At 41.9% G+C, this 21,959-nt stretch overlaps 1 protein-coding gene across 3 annotated transcripts in view; it reads right to left on the bottom strand.

Moving 5' to 3' along the window:
* RALYL (RALY RNA binding protein like) overlaps window positions 1–21,959 on the bottom strand; it is a 738,312-nt gene that overhangs the window by 334,835 nt on the left and 381,518 nt on the right. For all 3 annotated transcript variants that reach the window (XM_056522247.1, XM_056522245.1, XM_056522246.1), the window contains exon 3: window positions 18,985–19,262. In XM_056522247.1, coding sequence (XP_056378222.1) covers window positions 18,985–19,240 — 256 coding nt within the window. In that variant the 5' untranslated portion in view covers window positions 19,241–19,262. The remainder of the gene's footprint in view (window positions 1–18,984; window positions 19,263–21,959) is intronic.

Genomic DNA, 21,959 nt, shown 5'->3' with positions numbered 1-21,959 from the left:
GCTCTCTCACTTTGGAGCCCTATCGTATTTCAAGGAAACAGTTTAGGGCCACAACTGGGGTATTTCCATACTCGGGAGAAATTGTACTACAAGTTTTAGGGGGGCTTTTTCTCCTTTTACCCCTTATGAAAAGGAAAAGTTGGGGTCTACACCAGCATGTTAGTGTAAAAAAATAAAAAGTTTTGCACTAACATGCTGGTGTTGCCCCATACTTTTTATTTTCACAAGCGGTAAAAGGAAAAAAAAGACCCTCAAAACTTGTAACGCAATTTCTCCTGAGTACGGAAATACCCCATATGTGGGCAAAAAATGCTCTGCGGACGCACAACAAGGCTCAGGAGTGAGAGCGCACTATGTATATTTGAGGCCTAAATTGGTGATTTGCACAGGGGTGGCTGATTTTACAGCGGTTCTGACATAAACACAAAATAATAAATACCCAGATGTGACCCCATTTTATAAACTACACCCCTCACAGAATGTAACAAGGGGTATAGTGAGCCTTAACATCCCACACAAATTTTCATTAAAGTTGGATGGGAAAATGAAAAAAAAAATGTACCCTAAATTTTTAATTTTCACAAGGGAAAATAGGAAAACACCCAAAATTTTTAACCCCATTTCTTCTGAGTAATAACATACCCCATATGTGGTTGTAAAGTGCTCTGTTGGCGCACTACAATGCTCAGAAGAGAAGGAGCGCCATTGTGCTTTTGAAGAGAAAATTTGTTCGGAATTGAAGGCCACGTGTGTTTACAAAGCCCCCATAGTACCAGAACAATGGACTCCCCCCACATGTGACCCCATTTTGGAAACTACACCCCTCATGTAATGTAATAAGGGGTATAGTGAGTATTTACGCCCCACAGTTGTCTGACAGATTTTGGGAATAGTGAAAATTAAAAATGTTATTTTTCATTTTCACAACCCACTGTTCCAAAGATCTGTCAAACACCAGTGGGGTGTAAATACTCACTGCACCCCTTATTCAATTCTGTGAGGGGTGTAGTTTCCAAAATGGGGTCACATGTGGGGGGTAAACGCACATGGCCCCTGACTTCCATTCCAAAAATTTTTTTCTCCAAAAGCTCAATGGCGCTGAGCATTGTGGTGCGCCAGCAGAGCACTTGACCTTCACACATCGGGTATTTCCATACTCAGAAGAAATGGGGTTACAAATTTTGGGGGTCATTCTTTTTCTTATTACCCCTTGTAAAAATGTAAAATTTGGGGAAAAAACGAGCATTTTAGTGAAATTCTTTTTTTTTATTTTCATTTACACATCCAACTTTAACAAAAAGTCGTCAAACACCTGTGGGGTGTTAAGGCTCCCTGTACCACTTGTTACGTTCCTTGAGGGGTGTAGTTTCCAAAATAGTATGCCATGTGTTTTTTTTTTGCTGTTCTGGCACCATAGGGGCTTCCTAAATGCGACATGCCCCCCAAAAATCATTTCAGCAAATTTTTCTTTCCAAAAGCCAAATGCGACTCCTTCTCTTCTGAGCATTGTAGTTCGCCCGCAGAGCAATTTATGTTCTAACATGGAGTATTTCCATACTCAGAAGAGATGGGGTTACACATTTTGGGGGGCATTTTCACCTATTACCCTTTGTAAAAATGGTAAATTTGGGGAAAAAACTGCACGTTAGTGAAAAAACTTTTTTTTTCATTTACACATCCGACTTTAACGAAAAGTCGTCAAACACCTATGGGGTGTTAAGGCTCACTGGACCCCTTGTTACGTGCCTTGAGGGGTGTAGTTTCCAAAATGGTATGCCATGTGGGTTTTTTCTGCTGCTCTTGCACCATAGGGGCTTCCTAAATGCGACATACCCCCCAAAAACCATTTCTGCAAAATTCACTCTCCAAAATCCCATTGTCGCTCCTTATCTTGTGAGCCCTCTACTGCACCCGCCGAACACTTTACATACACATATGAGGTATTTCCTTACTCAAGAGAAATTGGGTTACAAATTTTGGGGGGCTTTTTCTTTACTCCTTGTAAAAATTCAAAAACTGGGCCTACAACAACTTGCGACTGTAAAAAATGAAGATTTAGAATTTTCTCCTGTTCCTGTGAAACACCTAAAGGGTTAATACACTTACTGAATATCATTTTGAATAGTTTGAGGGGTGCCATTTTTATAATGGGGTCATTTGTGGGGTATTTGTAATATGAAGGCCCTTCAAATCCCCTTCAACTACTGAACTGGTCCCTGAAAAATTCCGATTTTGAAAATGTTGTGGAAAATTGGAAAATTGCTGCTGAACTTTTAAGCCTTCTGATGTCTTCCAAAAGTAAAAACATGTCAACTTTATGATGCAAACATAAAGTAGACATATTGTTATTTGGTATGTCTATTTGGTATGTCTAAGCAGAGAACGTCAAAGTTCGAAAAATGCTAAATTTCCAATTTTTTCATCAAATTTTGGAATTTTCCACCAAGAAGTGATGCAAGTATCGACAAAAATTTACCACTAACATAAAGTAGAATATGCATCCCAAAGTTATTAATGCTTAAAGTGACAGTGGTCAGATGTGCAAAAAAACGCTCTGGTCCTCAAGGTGAAAATGGGCTTGGTCCTTAAGGGGTTAAATACAAAAATGGCCCCAAAAACATAAAGAGGCGTGGCCCAGATGTGGGATGTCACAGATGTTAAAACAAACAAGTTCATAGAATACAAAGCATAATAACAAAAAAAGTTAATTTATATAGTTAGCAACATACTGGGATATACAGGCCACGCAGGTATTGCAGAAAGATTTGATAATTAGAGAGAGCATAGATGTCATTAAAATACGGAAGTTCCGCTGCCCATAGCGAAGATATGCCTGTTTCTGCGCCGGGGCTAGCGTCGCTAAGGACGCGTTGCTGTGGAGGCCGGTCATGTGACTTGCTTATAGCCAATCAGGGTGTGGGCATGTTTAGCTCTATGATCCATAGTATACAGGGATCGGAACTCAAGCTGGCAGCACCTGGACTACACAGGTTATTTTGCCTCTCTCCTTGATGATCCTTACATGCTTGCCACATTTTCTGCTCCAATATTCTGAATTGCAGCTCTAAGGGAAATGCTCAAGATTGCCGAGTGCAGTGCTCCAGTTCTCCTATAGAAATGCATGATTGGGGGTGGGAAGCGGTGCTGGCTGCTGCTGCATTGGGTGGTTTAGATGCCCCATTCAGCATCACAGCCAGGGCCCCATCAAGGAGATGGTGGCCGGTTCAACTGCTGGGACACTTATCCTGTATCCTTAGGATAGGGAATAAGAACCCTTTCACACTATAAAAATTCATCCGTAATGAACGTCCGTCATTAAAATCTTGAAAATCAGCCGTTAAAAAATCCCTAATGGCCATTAAAAAATCCCATTATAGTCTATGGGATTTTTCTAATAGCCGTTTTAACCGGTTATCGCCCGTTATTAATAACAGCCGTTATTTTGTGATGGGCGAATGAACGGAAGAAATAATGCTGTTGCCCGTCACAAATTAATGTCTGTTATTAATATCGGGTGGTAACGGGTTAAAACGGCTATTAAAAAATCCCATAGACTATAATGGGATTTTCTAACAGCCATTGAACGGACGATTTTCAAGATTTTTGTGACAGACGTTCATTACGGATTAATTTTTATAGTGTGAAAGGGGCCTAATTGTCATAGCAGTCGGACTGCCCACGATCTCCTGAATGTGGCCCCAGCTCACTTCCTGAATGGGGCATTTTGACCACCACACGAAGCAGCAACCAACACCCTCCTCCATGCAGCTCTATGGGAAAGCTAGAGATTGCCGAGTGCAGTGCTCCGACTCTCCCATAGAAATGTATTAAAGGGGCGTGTCAAAACGCCACATTCAGGAGGACAGCCAGGGCCCCGTCAAGGAGATTGTGGGTGGTCCGACTGCTGGGACACTTCTCCTGTATCCTTACGATAGCGGATACGTTTTGCTATCCCTGAGTTCTCCTTTAAAGTAAAGTAAAGTCGTTTTTTACCTCTACAATGTATCACAATTCGTGCAAATCCTACTAAAATAGTGCCATAAAAAAAAAGGTCGGTGGAAAAAGTCTTCATGGGCAACAGTGGTCTCCAAAGCGTGGAGCTCGGGATGTTGCAAAATTACAACTCCCAGCATGCTGGGAGTTGTGGTTTTGCAAGACACTAGACAGATGCTAGATGGAAATCTATTCTGTATGGAAAAATAGGATTCATATGATAGTAACAGGATGAAGAGATAGACGCCCACGAAGATACTCCGAATTAGCTGGCAGGTTGTATCATCTCTATGCCGTGCTTAAGTACTAGAATTTTTCAATCTGTTTACTACTTATAGACAATAATTCCTTACTCTTCCGAAAGAACATGAACATTTAGAAGAGGAAAGTTAATGTTGCACTCCTGCTGGTTAATTCCCTTCTGTAATCACGAACAATTTTATTCAAGTAGATTTTCTTCTGGTAACATGTATGAATGGTTATGAATAAATATTCAGCACAGCGATCCTGAATCCCTAAGTACTTCACACTTATGTTTCACATCCCCGGGGGGAAAAAAAAAAAAAGGATTTGAAGACACCAAAAGACAGTAAGTGGATTAAGAGGCATTTATGTGCCATATTGATATTCTTATTCTTAAGTTAAAATACAACCTTCTGAGCCGAGTGGTTATTAGCGAGTGGCGGTATGGGCATGAAGGAGGGGCAGTGGTGGTATGGGCATGAAGGAGGGGCAGTGGCGGTATGGGCATGAAGGAGGTGCAGTGGTGGTATGGGCATGAAGGAGGTGCAGTGGCGGTATGGGCATGAAGGAGTTGCACTATTGTTAGAACTTTTTAGCCAAAAGGACTAGTATGTGTGTTAGAGCTGCCGGATTTGGGGAAAATGCAAAAGTGCAATTGCGATTGTGGTTTAATAAGCAAATAGTGAAATCCCCCCATTTCATGTATAATCTCCCCCATTTCACGTCTATCCTGCCCATTTCATGGCCACTCCAAATTTCACATCCCCCCATTTCCTTTCTATCCCTAATTTCACGTACCGTATTTTTCGCCGTATAAGACGCACTTTTTCTTCCCCAAAACTGGGGGGGAAAAGTCGGTGCGTCTTATACGGCGAATACACCCCCTATCGCGGCGGTCCCTGCGGCCATCAACGGCCGGGACCCGCGGCTAATACAGGACATCACCGATGACGGTGATGCCCTGTATTAACCCTTCAGACACGGCGATCAAAGCTGACCGCCGCGTCTGAAGGGAAAGTGACACTAACCCGGCTGTTCAGCGATTTCACCGCGGCGTCCCGAACAGCCCGACTGAATAGCCGCGTTAGTGCTTACAGGACACTGGGAGGCCGGCGCTCTCCTTCCTCGTCATCACGTTGTCGCGTACGTGCGTCGGCGTGCGTAACGTCGTGATGGCGGCGACAGAGAGCAAGGATACCCGGCCGGCAGCAGAGACGTTCCGGAGCGACGGGGACACGTCGACAGCGATGGAGCGACATCCAGGGCAGCGGTGACGGGTCCGGAGCGGCGGGGACATGTGAGTATTACCTCCTATGCAGTGGTCTTCAATCTGCGGACCTCCAGATGTTGCAAAACTACAACTCCCAGCATGCCCGGACAGCCAACGGCTGTCCGGGCATGCTGGGAGTTGTAGTTTTGCAACACCTGGAGGTCCGCAGGTTGAAGACCACTATTGGGTTCAAAATCTTTGCACCTTTTTGCACCTATAAATTGGGTGCGTCTTATACGCTGGTGCGTCCTATAGGGCGAAAAATACGGTATATCCCCCATTTCATGTACACACACCCCATTTCACATCACCCATTTCATGTCAATCTCCCCCATTTCACGTCTATCCTGCCCATTTCATGTCCACTCCCCATTTCACATCCCCCCATTTCATTTCTATCCCCAATTTCACATATATTCCCCCATTTCATGTACACACACCCCCTTTCACATAACCCATTTCATGTCAATCTCCACCATTTCACGTCTGTCCACCCTCATCCTTAAAGGGGTATTCCAGGAAAAACTTTTTTTTATGTATCAACTGGCTCCAGAAAACTAAACAGATTTTTAAATTACTTCTATTAAAAAAATCTTAATCCTTTCAGTACTTATGTGCTTCTGAAGTTAAGGTTGTTCTTTTCTGTTTAAGTACTCTCTCATGACACCTGTCTCGGGAACCGCCCAGTTTATGGGGATTTGCTTCTAAACTGGGTGGTTCCCGAGACAGGTGTCATCAGAGAGCTCTTAGAAAGAAAAGAACAATCTTAACTTCAGAAGCTCATAAGTACTGCAAGGATTAAGATTTTTTAATAGAAGTAATTTACAAATCTGTTTAACTTTCTGGAGCCAGTTGATATATATATATATATATATATATATATATATATATATAAAAAGTTTTTTCCTGGATAACCCCTTTAATTTTACTTTAATCTATCTCCCCATTTCAGGTCTATCCCTCCATTTCATGTCCACCTTTCATTTCATATCTCCCTATTTAATTTCTATCCCCATTTTCATGTGTATCCCCCAGATCATGTCTACCCTCATTTCACATGCACCCATGTCATTTCTATCCCCAATTTTATGTCTACGTCCACACACCAATTTCACATCTCCCCATTTCATGTCCATCCTCCCATTTCACACCTCCCCCATTACATGTGTATTCACTTTAATATGGTCCTGGGGGAAACATAAAAAGAAAAACCTGATGCTTACCTTGCCCCGGTCCCCTGCCACAGATCCTGCTCTCCTCCATGTGGTGTCATACTGTATGTACCTTCTTCTTCAGAGACAAGCAGCTGGTTGCACTTACAGGACCTTCCTGCTTAGCCAATCACTGGCCTGACACATGACATCGCTGTGGCCGCTGTGCGGAAGATCCTGAAATCAGCTGCTTTTTGGGAGCACTGGGACCGCACTGAGAAGAACAGGATCTACAGCAGACCTTGCAGCTAGGGCCTAGGTACGTATCAGTTTTTCTTTTTGTTTTCCCCGCGCCCCGGCACATACATGCAAGGTCTGGGGCTAGGCAGCTGCATAAATTCAAATGCTAAGTAATAATCACCGGATCTTGCGGGAACATTATCACAGTAGTTATGAAAGGCATATCTAACGATTCAATTATTTTTGCGATAAATTGGATAAATTGTGCAGCCCTAGTGTGAATACAGGTGGCATTTTCCTGATAATGCTAAGGCTGGGTTCATACTGAGGTATCTTAGACTAGAATTATACCGGCCTGAGATTCAGAGGATGGCCGGCACTGAATAACTTGACACTAGGACCGTGTGATCCCCATAGACTGAAATGTATTCTGCAGGGATTCTGACATAAGAATGAGCGAGGTCATTCTTTTGGCGGCAGAATTTCAGTGGCATACTGTACACTGATATCACATAGTAATTGGATTTTTCTGCACCGGAATTTCCAAGCATAATCTCTAAGCTGAATCACACTTGGAAATTACGCAAATTCTGCCTTAGACTATTGTAAATGCACATCTATACATGTAGGTAGGTTAGCAAGATCATCTTAATTTAAAGACAGTGTTCACCACCCCTGTTTTGAAATGTTTTTCGGACAAGCAGAGTACAGGGTGTCATATACTGGCACCTACAGCTACGGGATAGAATCTGAGGGCGACAAGGCTTATAATAAGAGATGAGATTCGTTTCAGGTCCAATTTGTCTAATCTGACAATCAGATTCATTTTGGATTTGGATCCCAATTCAGACTTGGTAGCACCTTAATTGTCCTTAAATTGCCCATGCAAAATATTTACAGGAACTGGTACTGGTCAAAGACAGGAGTCCCTGCTCCTGCACAGTACACTGAGCTGCAGTACACATTTCCTGGGCCAGGTACAGAACACCCCACCCAATGAATGTAGTGAGTTTAAGCTGAAATGCATACATTCCCTCTTACCTCCGGGCCACACAGTGTACAGCAGCAGGGACTCTGATCCATATCACAAAAATCAGATATACAGTAGAAAGAAATAAATCAATGAAATATTTCCTATAGGATCTGACTCCCATAGTCCTCATGTCTAAATCAGACTTTGTGGCAACATTAAAACAAATCATGCCTTAAAGTATTTCTACAGGACCACTATTCAGCTTACTTTTAGAAACATATAAGAATACAGTAACCCCTCGACATTCGATGGCCCCGACATATGATCAAATCGACATACGATGGCCTCTCAGAGGCCATCGCATGTTGATGTCAGCATCGATATACAATGCTTTTATATGTCGGGGCTATCACATTAACTGCTATCCGACAGCGCAAAATGCTTAAGCTGCTGTCGGATAGCAGTTTAAGCAGCCTGGACAGGTTCACTTACCTATCCCCGCTGCTCCGTGTCTTTTTCGCGATCCTCCGGCATCTTTTGCATCTTCCCCGGGTCCGGGCCTCGCTTCCGGCATCATTATTACGTCGGTGCGCATGCCGTCCTGGCGTAGCAATGTAATAACGTCACCAGAAAGCGAGGCCCAGACACCGGAGGATCCAGAAGAAGACACCGGAGCAGCGGGACAGCATCGGGAGCCCCTGGGAGACCATCGGGAGCAGTGAGGACGCGGTCCAGAGCGGCAAGGACAGGTGAGTATAAATGTACTTTTACTATTGCACGAATCCCTCAACATACGATAGATTCGACAAACGATGGGTCGTTTGGAACAAATTACCATCGTATGTTGAGGGACCACTGTAATGGCAAATAAAGTGCACATGGCCAAATATAATGTTTACATAGACCTTTGCCTCTTTCTGGCATTTTTATATCATACCTCCAGCTTCTAGAGTTTGGTTCGAACACTTTTCTCTTTGGCGCATTACCAATACATATATATGTATCTGTATCTTGATTTTTTGTTACATGAAAATGAAACATAATTGGCTACCTTTTTCCCTCTTCTTCTCCCCCCCCCCTTTTTTTGTGTTTGTGTGTGGGTATGAGTGTGTAGGTGTGTGTTGTGGCGACTACGTTGTGCAGGAGGGGGAGGATTCTGTTTGGGGGGGGGGGGGGGACATGCGTCTTCTTGTCATATGGTTATGGGTGTTTTTCTACTTGCCTAATGCTAATTGTTTGTGGGTACTGCGTTACTCAACTATGTATGTTATTTGTCTATACTTTATGCTTTGCTGATATGGCTGTTCTGTTTTTTGAAAAAATCCAATAAACAGAGTTTAAAAAGAAGAAAGAAAATGAAACATCAAATAATTTTGCTCTAAATATTGTCCAACTTATACAAAGGCTGGGGAAAATTGTTGTATTTCTGTAGTTAAAGGGATTTTATGCTTCTGAAATAATTGCTCGCAGCAGCGGACAACATCTTCCACTATGCCCCCTGACATATTTGACTGTACTAAAATAAACTTTTAAAATGTTTTCGCTATTGTTTATTGAACTGAGATTATAAGATCTAGGCGTTAACACTTACATTGAACAGTTAGTTATGGAGATGCCCACATCATAGGGCTTTCATTGCTGTTGCAACATTAAAGGTACAGCAGGAAACAATAACCTCTCTCATTTTTCAAGCCGGCACCGGGAGCTTGGGACGTCATAGTCCCGCCCTCTCATGATGTCACACCCCGCCTTTCAATGCAAGTCTATGGGAGGGGTCGTGACAGCCGTCACGCCCCCTCCAATAGACTTGCATTGAGGGGGTGGGGCGTAAAACAATGAGGGGCGGGGCATTGATGTCACGAGCTCCTGGCACCGGCTCCAGTGTTCAGAACAGTTTGTTCCAAATACTGAGCAGCCGAATACCCCTTGAAGCACAAGAGAGGTTATTGTTTCCATAGACTTGCATTGAGCGGGCAGGATGTGACGTCATGAGGGGGCGGGACTATGACATCACAAGCTCCCGGCGCCGACTCCAGCATTTGGAACAGTCTATTCCAAACGCTGAGCAGCCGAGTACCCCTTTAAATAAGAAAAGTAGATCATGAATAACAACATTGAAAAATTATCTTGGTCCTCACAAGAACTTGATGCAGCTACAGAGTTCCATAAGGACAGCTATCTGTGCAATACTCCATCAACCAAGCCTTTGGTCACACCGAAGGCCACATGGCAACCCAATAGTTTTGCCAAAATGGATTTAAATGACTTATATTGATCTTTTTGGCTTCAATTCAAAACCATAAATGCAAATTAAAGATAGTGTCATGTATGGGCCGGGAAAAGGTGAAGTCCTGCACTTGCCCACAACCTCTTTCCCTTCCTGAAAATGAGAGAACACTGGTGCTAATGGTTTAATAAAGCTGCTATGGCACCAAACAATGGATCCTTGATACACCATTAATCTTAGATCTACTCCAACAATTTATTTGATAGTGCCAGCGCTACAAGAAATTGTGTATAATATTAACACCTTAAGGACCATGGACGTGTATACTCATCCATGGCTCTCGTGGGTGCTGCCCAGTGCACCCACGAGATCACAGCAGGGACTTGGCTGTAACACACAGCCAGGACCCTGCCGCAATGCCGGGACTGAAGTAAACTTCAGTTCCGGCATTTTAACCCTTACAGCCGCGGTCGGAAGTGACCGCTGGCTGTAAGTGTTATGGCAGAGGGAGGGAGCTCCCTCTGTCACCCCTGCAGCACCCCGCAGCGCGATCGCGGGGTGCTGTGTGTAATCCCCGGCGGGCGGGGACCTGTGTTACTGCCGGGACAGAAGAAAACTTCGGTCCCGGCAGTTTATCCCTTACAGCCGCGGTCGGAAGGAGCTGTAAGGAGTTTTGACAGAGGGAGGGGCTCCCTCTGTCTCTCTCCTGTAGCACCCCGCAACTATCGCTGGGTGCTGCTGCTTACCTGGGCAGCCGGGGGTCTTTACTAGGACCCCCAGGTCTGCCTCAGTTATTGCCTGACAGGACGTGCCTGAGGCACGTCCTGATATGCTGCCTACTAGTGTAAAACTGGCAGACAGCATATAACTGCAATGCTTTGGAATACTAAGTTTTTCAAAGCATTAAAAAAAAAGTGTAAAAAAATATAAAATAAATAAAAGTGTAAAAAAGAAAGTGTAAAGACAATAAATGTTAAAAAAAAGTGTAATATTTTTTTAAAAAGTGTAAAAAAAAAATGTATTAAATAAATATAATCAAAAATAAAAATGCATAATGTGTAGGATCACACAGCGCACATCCGCAGCATATTACATGCTGCGGATGCCCGCCAGCAGTCACGATAATGAGCTCCATGCTGCGGCTAGGTAGCTTTGTGTGTCCACTCATAGCGGCGGATTTCCCGCCGGCAGTCATGAGCGGACACACTGAGCTACCTAGCCGCAGCAGTGATCTGCCCCTTGTGACTGCTGCCGGGGGGCATCCGCAGTGTGAATTAAGCCGCGGATGTGCTCTGTGCCCCTACATTGCGTCCCGTTCATGATGTGATTGTGCAGTGTTAGAGGTATCCGTCAGCATCACGTCAAAAAGAGTGATGCGGACGTATACTGTAGCATCTACATTTATTTCTGAATGAGACTGCTACAATATACGTTGGCATCCCTTTTTTTACATGACAACGGACACCTATACTGCAGAAACGCAGTATGAATGGGGACTATTCATATAATGATGCCTTGAAAGCCAAAGGGGTCTCCTCTCCATCTTGGTACTACCAGGTGGTCAAGCTACCAGATATGGCCTAAGTAGGGGTACTGCCCAGCCCGGGACGGACAGGGTGATAAAATATGGGGCTTAATTCCTCCATTTCAAAAGCGACGTACCAAAATGATGTCCCACAAATAAAGAATTTGTGGGAAAAAAAGCTAATTTCTATTTTTTCCACTGACTTTGAAATAATTCTAGCCACACAATAAGGGCTCAACGTACTCACTTTTGCGCTAGGTGAATACTTTAGGGGGCGTAGTTTGAAAATGGGGTCACATCTGTGGGTGCAGTATTGTTCTGATAGCTAGAATGCTTTGCAAGTTGAAGTGCGGCCTATAATTTGTATAATGATATCCTGAAAGCCAAATGGGGCTCCTCTCCTTTTGGGTCCCACCATGTGGCCATGCAACCAAATATGGTCTAAGCGGGGGTATTACCAAACACGGAACAAACAGCGTAATAAAATATGGGGCGCATTTTCTACTTTTCAGATGCAATGTACAAAAAATACGTCCCACAAATGATGCAATTGTGAAAAAAAAAGAAAGTTTACATTTTTCCACTGATTTTCTATCCATTCCAGCCACACAAAAAGGACTCAAAGTACTCCCTTTTGGTCTAGATGAATACTTTAGGGGGTCTAGTTTCCAAAATGGGGTCACTTGTTGGGGTTTTATATGCTTCTGGCAGCTAAAAACCTTTGCAGGCATGAAGTGCAGCCTACAATCCATTCGGCCTAAAATGATGCCCTGAAAGCCAAATGGCGCTCCTCTCCTTCTGGGTCCTACCATGCGGCCAAGGAACCAAATATGGCCTAAGCGGTGGTATTTCCAAACACGGGCCAAGCAGCTTAATAAAATATAGGGTGCATTTCTTGCAATATCAGAAGTGATGTACAAAAAATATGTCCCACAAATGATGCATTTGGAAAAAAATGCAAATTTCGAATTTTTAACACTGACTTTGTAATAATTCCTGCCAAAAAAATGATGGTGTTAAAATATTCACTGTACCCCCTAGCGAATACCTTGAAGGTTCTAGTTTTTAAAATGGGGTCATTTGGGGGGTGTTCCTATGTTCTATCACATTCAAATTTCTGCAAACCTTGCATAGCACATAAAAAAAGATGTACTTTTCACATTTTCAAAATTTTTAAAATTTCAAGTTAAACTGTTAGGCTTCTAATTAATTTAAAATGTGAATTAAAAAAATGCTGTCAAAATAAAGTAGACATCTGAAAGTATAAGTTTCACAAACTATTGGGTCAGTAAGTATAAATATATGCAACCTATTAGTGTTAAAATAGCAAAAAATCTTAATTTTTTTAAATTTCATGATTTTTTGCATTGTAAAAAAAAAAATACAAATGATATCAGCCTACTTTTAGTCTGTACATGAAGGACAACTTATGACAAAAAAAACAATGTCATAATTATCGTGATTGGCAAAACTTTACCAGAGTTATTCTCTAGTAAAGACAGACATCCCCGATTTGAAAAAACAGGCCTGGTCTTTCAGGGGTGTACAGGTTTACTTGTGTTGGTCCTTAAGGGGTTAAGACACACATCTTTCCCTTCCTATTATATATCTGCCAGAACTGACGGATCCACAACCACGAAGACCGTCCCTGCCTTTCTACGTTCTGGGACTTCAGAGTCAAAATAATAAAACTATAAAAATACTCAGTCACAGGTCAGGGGATTGTCAGGAATACCAAAAGGGAAATGCACACTTAACAATATAGAGGGAGACAAACAAACCACCAGATAAATCAATGACAGCAAGCTACAGTCTGAATCAAGAGAACCAGAGAGATGCCAGAGTCAGAAACCAATGGATTAATCCAGGAAAGCAGAGCCAACGTCAGATACAAGAAAGCACTGGCAATGGTGCATAGCCAGTGAATGCTTAAATACCCAGCTAAACAGGTATATATATATATATATATATATATATATATATATATATATATATATAAATGGATATAGGCAGCACACCAAAATGGGTGAAAAAATAAGTGCTTTTATTCCAAGGAAAATTGACAACGTTTCAGCGATCTCTCACCGCCATTTTCAAGTGAGAGATCGCTGAAACGTTGTCAATTTTCCTTGGGATAAAAGCACTTATTTTTTCACCCATTTTGGTGTCCTGCCTATATCCATTTATATCTAAAGAGGACCGGAGCACCGAGGTTCAAGGGCTTGCACCCAATCACCTGGATACAAGGAGGTGCTGCTTTGTATGATAATTGTTATATATATATATATATATATATATATATATATATATATATATATATATTGACATTCCTAACAGAACCAGAGGTTTGTTTGGGATAAAATGCCCAAATGCAGATCTGCCAAGCTTTTGAAGACGACCAATCAGGGAAACTTATTTAGCTGCTGCAAACATTCCCAAAAGCTCAGAATTCTTATGTAAATGGGATTTTTTCAGTTTTATAATTTTAGGAAGATTGTACAAATTCTGCAATCCTGATTTTTCTTTGTCATTGTTGAAAATTGTGTAGATAGATAATAATATTATTAATTTTAATAATCCATAAAGTAGAAGAAGTTGTTGGGTCCTAATACTTGCTAAGTGCACTATGTATCATTACAGGATTGTAAGAGAACTGTTGAATTCTTAAGCCCAATGCCTATTGGCAATGTGTCTCTTCTCATTACAGATCGAGATAACCGCAGCACTTCATCCCCTCTTTCAGCATATCATATATGAAAACAAATATTGTTTCTTATACGTGACACATAACTTTCAAAAATAAATACATTTCAAAGTGGAAATAAAGAGATTAAACGGGATTATATATGTATTTTAGAACAACCAATATGAGACCTTTAGTTTATTGTCCTATTATAGATTTAGTTTCCATATTAATATCATTTTTATTGTGTCTTGAAGATTGAATCGGCTTTTCACCACATACCCTTTGGATGCTATGTTCTCAGAAATCACAATTTAGCAAACATTACATGAGGTTCTGTGTCTGATCGGGGTAAAGTCAAATATGAGCAGAAAATAACATGTCTCTGTGCATTTAGTCAGAATAATGTAATGGCTGTGGACAGGATTTTCTCATTTTACTCTGAGGAAGATAGAATAAAATGAGGTTGGGTTATCTCATAGTTTGCAAACAACATCTGCTCAGTCCTGTGCAAAATTTAACTTTCGTCGGATATTTAAAATAAGCTACTTCATACATAGACATATATAAAATACACAATATGTATCTCAGAATCCCATATATGCAGTAAGTAGTCATAGACATGCATATGAAATCAGCATTGGTCTGAGAAGGTTTAGCAATGACCCTCTCTATCTCCATATAGTACACATTATTAGATCCTATCAGTCTTATTTCTTTTAAAGTCCAAATTTCAACTTGATGCTCCCACTGACTTGATGACAAGAATGTAGGGAGTAGGGACAATGGGGGGTATGTATGAAGGATTTTACCATTTTTTTGACTGTGATTTGTGGTGGTCATGTGAGGCCTGTAGCGGCGGCGGTCATGTGAGTTCTGTAGCGGCGGTGGCGGTCATGTGAGTCCTGTAGCGGCGGCGGTCATGTGAGTCCACATGTCGGTCTCAGTTTGGAGATCACTATACAGTGATCTCCCAACTGTGGCCCTCCAGATTTTGCTAAACTATACATCCCAGCATGCCCAGACAGCCTTTGTAGTAGTGTAGTAGTGCACAAACCGTTAATATAGACAAAAGACAAGTTGGAAAAAAAAAACGAATGAGAACGCATTATTCCACATGAAACCAGATTCATCAAGAGCGTCCACCTTACGATGAAGTTGAACCTGGACAACCAAAATGAAGCAAAAAAAAAGGAGTAAAAACATACACAGGACAACCATTATTGATGAATTCCCCCCAGTATATCCATATATTTGTTAGTTCAAATTTCACAGGATTTCCTCTACCAATCAATACTACCTAGTCCTTTTTCAACACACAGGAAATGCCCTCTCAACCAATCAATAGCTGCAGAGGAAGTAAATTGCTGTACAGACATTTCCTTGAGAGGAGGATCATAGGAGAATATGTATGCAGATGTAGCAGAGGGGAACCCATAGTGGAATAGCGCCTTGACAAGGGGTTTAGTGGTTCCAATGGGAAGCATGGATTTTATAAGGGGTCTGTTACTTTAAGAGTGCAGTGGCAGCTGAGGCTGGAAGTAATGGTAAAGGAGGGGGTCAATAGTTCAAGGGGTGGGGTTAGGAGGTTATTTAAGGGCTGTAAGGGGAGGAGTTATCACTGTGGCGGTAAGATCTTACCTGAAAAGGTCCCACCCACCCTCCCTCTTTTTTCTTCTTGGGTAGTGTGTCTTTCTGGGGATGGCAGGAAAAGGGTCCTTTGAGGTGGTATCTCAGGATAAGTTTTGTTATTTACAGTTGGAATGGTCTTCCTGGTGGTGGTTCCGGGCCCCAGGAGTAATTGGGTACATGCACTGGGTGCCTGTGGGTCAGGTGATTGCGGCCATGGGTAATGAGTTTGGTGGGGCATGTGGCAGTGAAATGTGATGTGAGTTACATAGTGGTTTAGTTACCCTCCAGGGATCCTTGTAATTAGGTATTCTGTTAATATTGTGAATATTGTTTAAATGTTAAATATTTAACATATTTTGCTAAATTAACAGGCCTTGGGGCCCAATTTTCTCCAGGCATGTGTCAAGTGTCATTTATGGGTTTGGGTAGTTAGGGAACAGGAACACAATCTTAAGTCCCTTCAGTCAAGTGTTTGCGTACAAATGATTGTTTGTACAACAGCAGTGGGAAGAACAGGCAGATGACTTTTGTAACCAGTCTGGAAATGCCATTATCCCCCTTTGATGTGGCAATAAGCAATAAAGAAATATCTTTGTTCTGCTTTTTCAGGCCCCTTTCTCCAACTCTTTCCTCAGTTCAGTAGCCATAGATCAAAACCTGACAAATATGAGCCAAACTGCTTGACAGTCGATGATCTTTGTGCAGACATTAGCTTTAGTAAATGTGGCGGGTGCTAAAGTATGATAAATTCTCCCCATTCTTCATTGTGAGGTCAATATCATCTTCCACTAATTTTTGATCAAAGGGAATCCTACTAATAGAACATCCATTCATAGACTTTGGAGGTATTGATTCTCATTTTGCAGGTAGAAGAAGGATGCACATGTCACTCTCCATTGCAGTGGATGATACCAAAACAGCTGAGCATGCCTTTGATATAACATGAAACATTGTATGTGTGCATCAGCCTTTTTTGCTATTAGTCTTAAAAGGGTTATCCAGGAATAGAAAAACACAGTAATTTCTTTCAAAAACAGCTCCCCGTCTATCTCCAGGTTGGGTGTGGTTTTACAACTTGGCTCCATTTACTTCAATGGAACTGAGCTGCAGAACCACCCTCAACCTGGAGACAGATAGGGAAAGGTGTTTGCTAGAAAGTAGCTCTATTTTTCTATTTCTGGATAACCTCTTTAAGGAACACAGAATGTGTATCCCTGAGATCAAAGGCCAAATCTAAGGCCACACCTAAGGCCCGACCTAGTGTTCTAGGTTGACCACCAGTAGTCTAATCAATCATCACATCTGTATGTCATAAGAAGACAACCTACATGCTATCTTGTAAATTCCTTTATCAGCCACAAAGTCACAGTTAGTAAACAGCCATCACATCTCCTTGTACCATAAATAACTTAAATCAAATAAAAATTCCACGAAAGTCACACCATATACACAAAAGCTACATTGTATTCTCAAACATTGCAACACAGTAATGCTGAAGCCATCAGCAAAATTACCAATAAAAGTCTATGGGCACCTTTGAAAGTATTTTTTATTCTAGCTTTGCACTTATTTTGGTGCAAAAATAAACATTCTCTATCATTTATCTTCTACTCACAGAAAGAAAAGATGAATCCTTCAAATGTTCGGCTCTCATTCCCCCTCCCAGCAATCTCTACAATGAGAGCAGAACATTTGTCTGAAGGATTCATCTTTTCTTTCAGTGAGTAGAAGATAAATGATAGACATTTTTTAATGAAAACTACCCTCTGGCAAGCACATGGAGGGCTGTTCGCCCCCCCCCCCAAATAAATGCCACCCCACACCATTACTGACCCACCGCCAAACCGGTCATGCTGGAAGATGTTGCAGGCAGCGGAACGTTCTCCATGGCGTCTCCAGACTCTGTCACGTCTGTCACATGTGCTCAGTGTGAACCTGCTTTCATCTGTGAAGAGCACTGGGCGCCAGTGGTGAATTTGCCAATCTTGGTGTTCTCTGGCAAATTGGAAACGTCCTGCACAGTGTTGGGCTGTAAGCACAACCCCCACCTGTGAACGTCAGGCCCTCATACCACCCTCATGGAGTCTGTTTCTGATCATTTGAGTGGACACATGCACATTTGTGGCCTGCTGGAGGTCATTTTGCAGGGCTCTGGCATTGCTCCTCCTTAAACAAAGGTGGAGGTAACGGTCCTGCTGCTGGGTTGTTGCCTTCCTCTGGCCTCCTTCACGTCTCATGATTTACTGGCCTGTCTCCTGGTAGCGCCTCCATGCTCTGGACACTACGCTGACAGACACAGCAAACCTTCTTGCCACAGCTCGCATTGATGTGCCATCCTGGAGGAGCTGCACTACCTGAGCCACTTGTGTTGGTTGTAGACTCCGTCTCATGCTACCACTAGAGTGAAAGCACCGCCAGCATTCAAAAGTGACCAAAATATTAGTCAGGAAACATAGGAACTGAGAAGTGGTCTGTGGTCACCACCTTCATAACCACTCCTTTATTGGGGGTGTCTTGCTAATTGCCTTGTCTGTACCATTTGCACAACTGCATGTGAAATTGATTGTCAATCAGTGTTGCTTCCTGAGTGGACAGTGTGATTTCACAGAAGTGTGATTGACTTGGAGTTACATTGTGTTGTTTAAGTGTTCCCTTAATTTTTTTTTGAGCAGTGTATTTAGAAAGTTGCTTCAAGTACATACCAAAGATTTAGTCAAAGGTGTCCATAGCCTTACATCTGCCATATAACAAGCATAAAGTCCATCTTTTAAAACTATATAATGTTTCAAGGCCCAACATTCTGTGCTGATATAGTAATGTATCTTTATAAGGATTGGCATGTTTTCTAAGGCTGAGCTATTAATCTGCATGAAACAGAATTCAGTTTTTTTCTTTTAGTGTATAAAAACTATATAAGGAATCAGCACACAATTTTGTTCCTAATTAGAAAGAAATTGTTGCCAGCATTAATAGAAAATAAACAGATTATTATCAAATAATCATTGTAAAAAATTAATTTCTAAGAGGAATTATATGTCATTTCTTACCTAGTGGTTGACCCCCAATAATCCTGGAATTCTCTCCTGCCACCGCTGCCCTTGCATGCCTTTCGCTGACATACTGTACAAATGCATATCCTTTATGTACTGAGCATCCAACTATTTTTCCATATTTTGCAAATATTGCTTCAATGTCACTTTTCTTCACAATGCCCGTGTTAAGGTTACCAATGAAAACTCTGGAGTTGATTGACCTCGGATCATTCTTGTTTGTGATGTTGCTAGTCTGTATTTTGCCAGTCATTATTGTAAATATCTCTGGTCAGCTGCAACAATAATAAAAAATAAATATAATTATTATTATTTTACTATTATTATTATAATTATTATTAATAAATAATAATAATTATTATAATAAAAATAATTATTTTACAATGTTAAACAAACCACAACAAACCGACAGACAAACAGACAGAATACATTTCCCTGGACAGGTAGATCTCTTTTGGAAACTAAAGTTTGGCAAGACATTTGCCCATCTTCATCTAAGGCTGGGCTCACATATGTTGGGCATCCGGCATAGTTTCCCCCCAGCAAGCACCAGAGGAAAACTAATGCTAGAACTGATCCCATTCATTTGAATGGGACAGTTTACAATCATCCAGGGCCTAAATTTTTGACGCCAGATGGTTGGACACGCCGGAGGGCACCGGACAGGGGAACTCATCTTGCTGCGCTCCCCTGTCCGGTGTTCAGAAACAATGGTAGCCAAATTCCATGCAACTGATGACAACTGATGCACATTGTCATCAGTTATGGCATCAGTTGCTTCGAGATCTAGGCTGAGTTTACCTATGCCGAATGCTGGACATATGTGAACCAGGCCTAAGTGGTGTGAACATGCCTTAAAGGTCTTTCAAACGGGCCAACAATGTGTGATCTGCAGGATTTTGACTCTTCTGCCAGAACCCTTACCAAATATGCAGAACTAGAGCTGGAGGAAGCCTGACTATTCCAGGAAAATAGACTAATATATGTTAATGGTCCATCATATAACTACTTGGAAAAGCTGGGTCCACCAAGGTGAAAGCCACTGTTCATGAGTACCTCTCCACCCAGGCTTATAGAGGTGGATACCGAGCAGAGCAATGGAAGAGCATTTTCCAAAGCAATTGAAAGCTCTATGGGAGAACCGAAGATTGCCGAACGGCTATATGAAGGGGGCGTGGCGGCCCCCGCCTACTGAGCACACACATGACCAGTGCCAATTAATATTCAAATTCACCCGGTGGGCCCGCCTCCTGTGCACAATTCAGTAGGGATAGAAGAGGATCTTGGGAGGGACACTGTAACCCAGTGTATTGGGTTTAGTGTGGATGAACAAGATGACCGTTGAAATAGGGCATTACTGTAATACAAGACACAGCCCATGAATTGAAGTGGCACTGTTTCTGGAGAAAAAACAGACCCTTCTTTGACATCTCATACATGTCTGTTACACTCTTTTTGTATAACACAGAATATATTGTTTATTTTATTACTGAACATTTCTTCTTGGAAAAAAAATGAGGAATGTTCTAGCAATTAAAAAAACAAGCACAATTCCCGATACATGACCTTGGTTTATTTACTCATAGTAATACAAGTTGTTCAGCTAAGATATTTCTACTGTTGTATCCTATTACTGTATATGCACTAAAATGGCAGCGAGAAAGAAGAACAAGCTGCAGAATAACATCCGTGGTTATTGTCAATTCAATGTATTTAATAGATTGTTATCCAGCTTTTAAAGTGGCCTTAGAAGGACATACAGCACTATATCTGTATAACATCACCAGTCACCTTCTCTTGTGTATACAATGTATAAGCCCAGACTTTCTCAGGAGATAGGACCTGCTAATGTTACACAAAAACAACAACAAAAAAAAAAAAACAATAAAGATGTTCATAAGATAATACAGAATACCACTGTGTGTTAAGTGGTGATGAATTCTAGGCTACTTGTGCAAATGTTTTAACCATGTATTATGCCATATACAAACAGGAGCACTCAGAGAAATCATAGGGCCAGATGGCAAAAATCACAACTGTCCCCATTTGAGAATGAGAACTCTAACAAAGCAACTACACCTTTATATTTGCCTGCCATTCCATTTAGTCCAAATGATTGCTAATTTCATGTGTAAATCTGCTAATTTTATGTGTATATCTAATATAATTATGGCTGCATACAGTAACCACTAAATACTTGGCGTATTAAAAGCATTAAAATATATACATTTATACCATTAAAGGAGATATCTGGCCAAATGGGGTAAAAATAGAAACTAAAATAAGTTATTTCTATGCTCACCAGGACTCACCAAGGTGTCCCAGCTGATTTGTTCCAAAATCGGACCCCCATAACCCCCATAAACAATCTTTGAAAATCCAGCTGAGTGAGACTACATAGACCATCGGCCCCTGCGCTAGTTTCCTGCGTGAGCTGCAGGGAGGGGCTGTATTCAAAGAATGAGCAGGTCACAAGGTTAGAGATGCAGTGCATAATAATGAGGGAGGTGTGTGTGTGCCTCAGCCAATCAGGGACAATCACAATGCACACCAATGTTCTCTGAGCTGAAGAGAACGGAGTGTGAAATGTCATCCACTGGTCGACGCTTGTCATCATGTGTGATAAGAACTACTGGACTCCCTGCTGGACTCCCTGGAGGAAAGGCCGTTTGAAACAGAGTATGTGCTCAGCAAACATTGCACTTCACATTGCAATGTTATATAACTTTAACATGTGTAGCTATATAAAAGGTTATTTAATTTGGCTGAAGTTCTCCTTTAACCTCTTAAGGACGCAGGGCGTACCTGTACGCCCTGCGCCTGCACCTGCTCCTGGTCTATAACGCGGGGTCCCCCACCTGCTTCCTTGGCATCCGATCGGCGATTGACTTCTCCATGCCTAAGATCCAGGCAGGAGAAGTGAAGCCCCAATAACACTGATCATCCGCATGTAGTTCTATGCCGATGATAAG

This window comes from Hyla sarda, chromosome 5, assembly GCF_029499605.1.
Source record: "Hyla sarda isolate aHylSar1 chromosome 5, aHylSar1.hap1, whole genome shotgun sequence".
NCBI classification, from domain to species: Eukaryota; Metazoa; Chordata; class Amphibia; order Anura; family Hylidae; genus Hyla; species Hyla sarda.
Note: the sequence above shows the minus strand (reverse complement) of the source record. Positions and strands in the feature narration are given on the sequence as shown.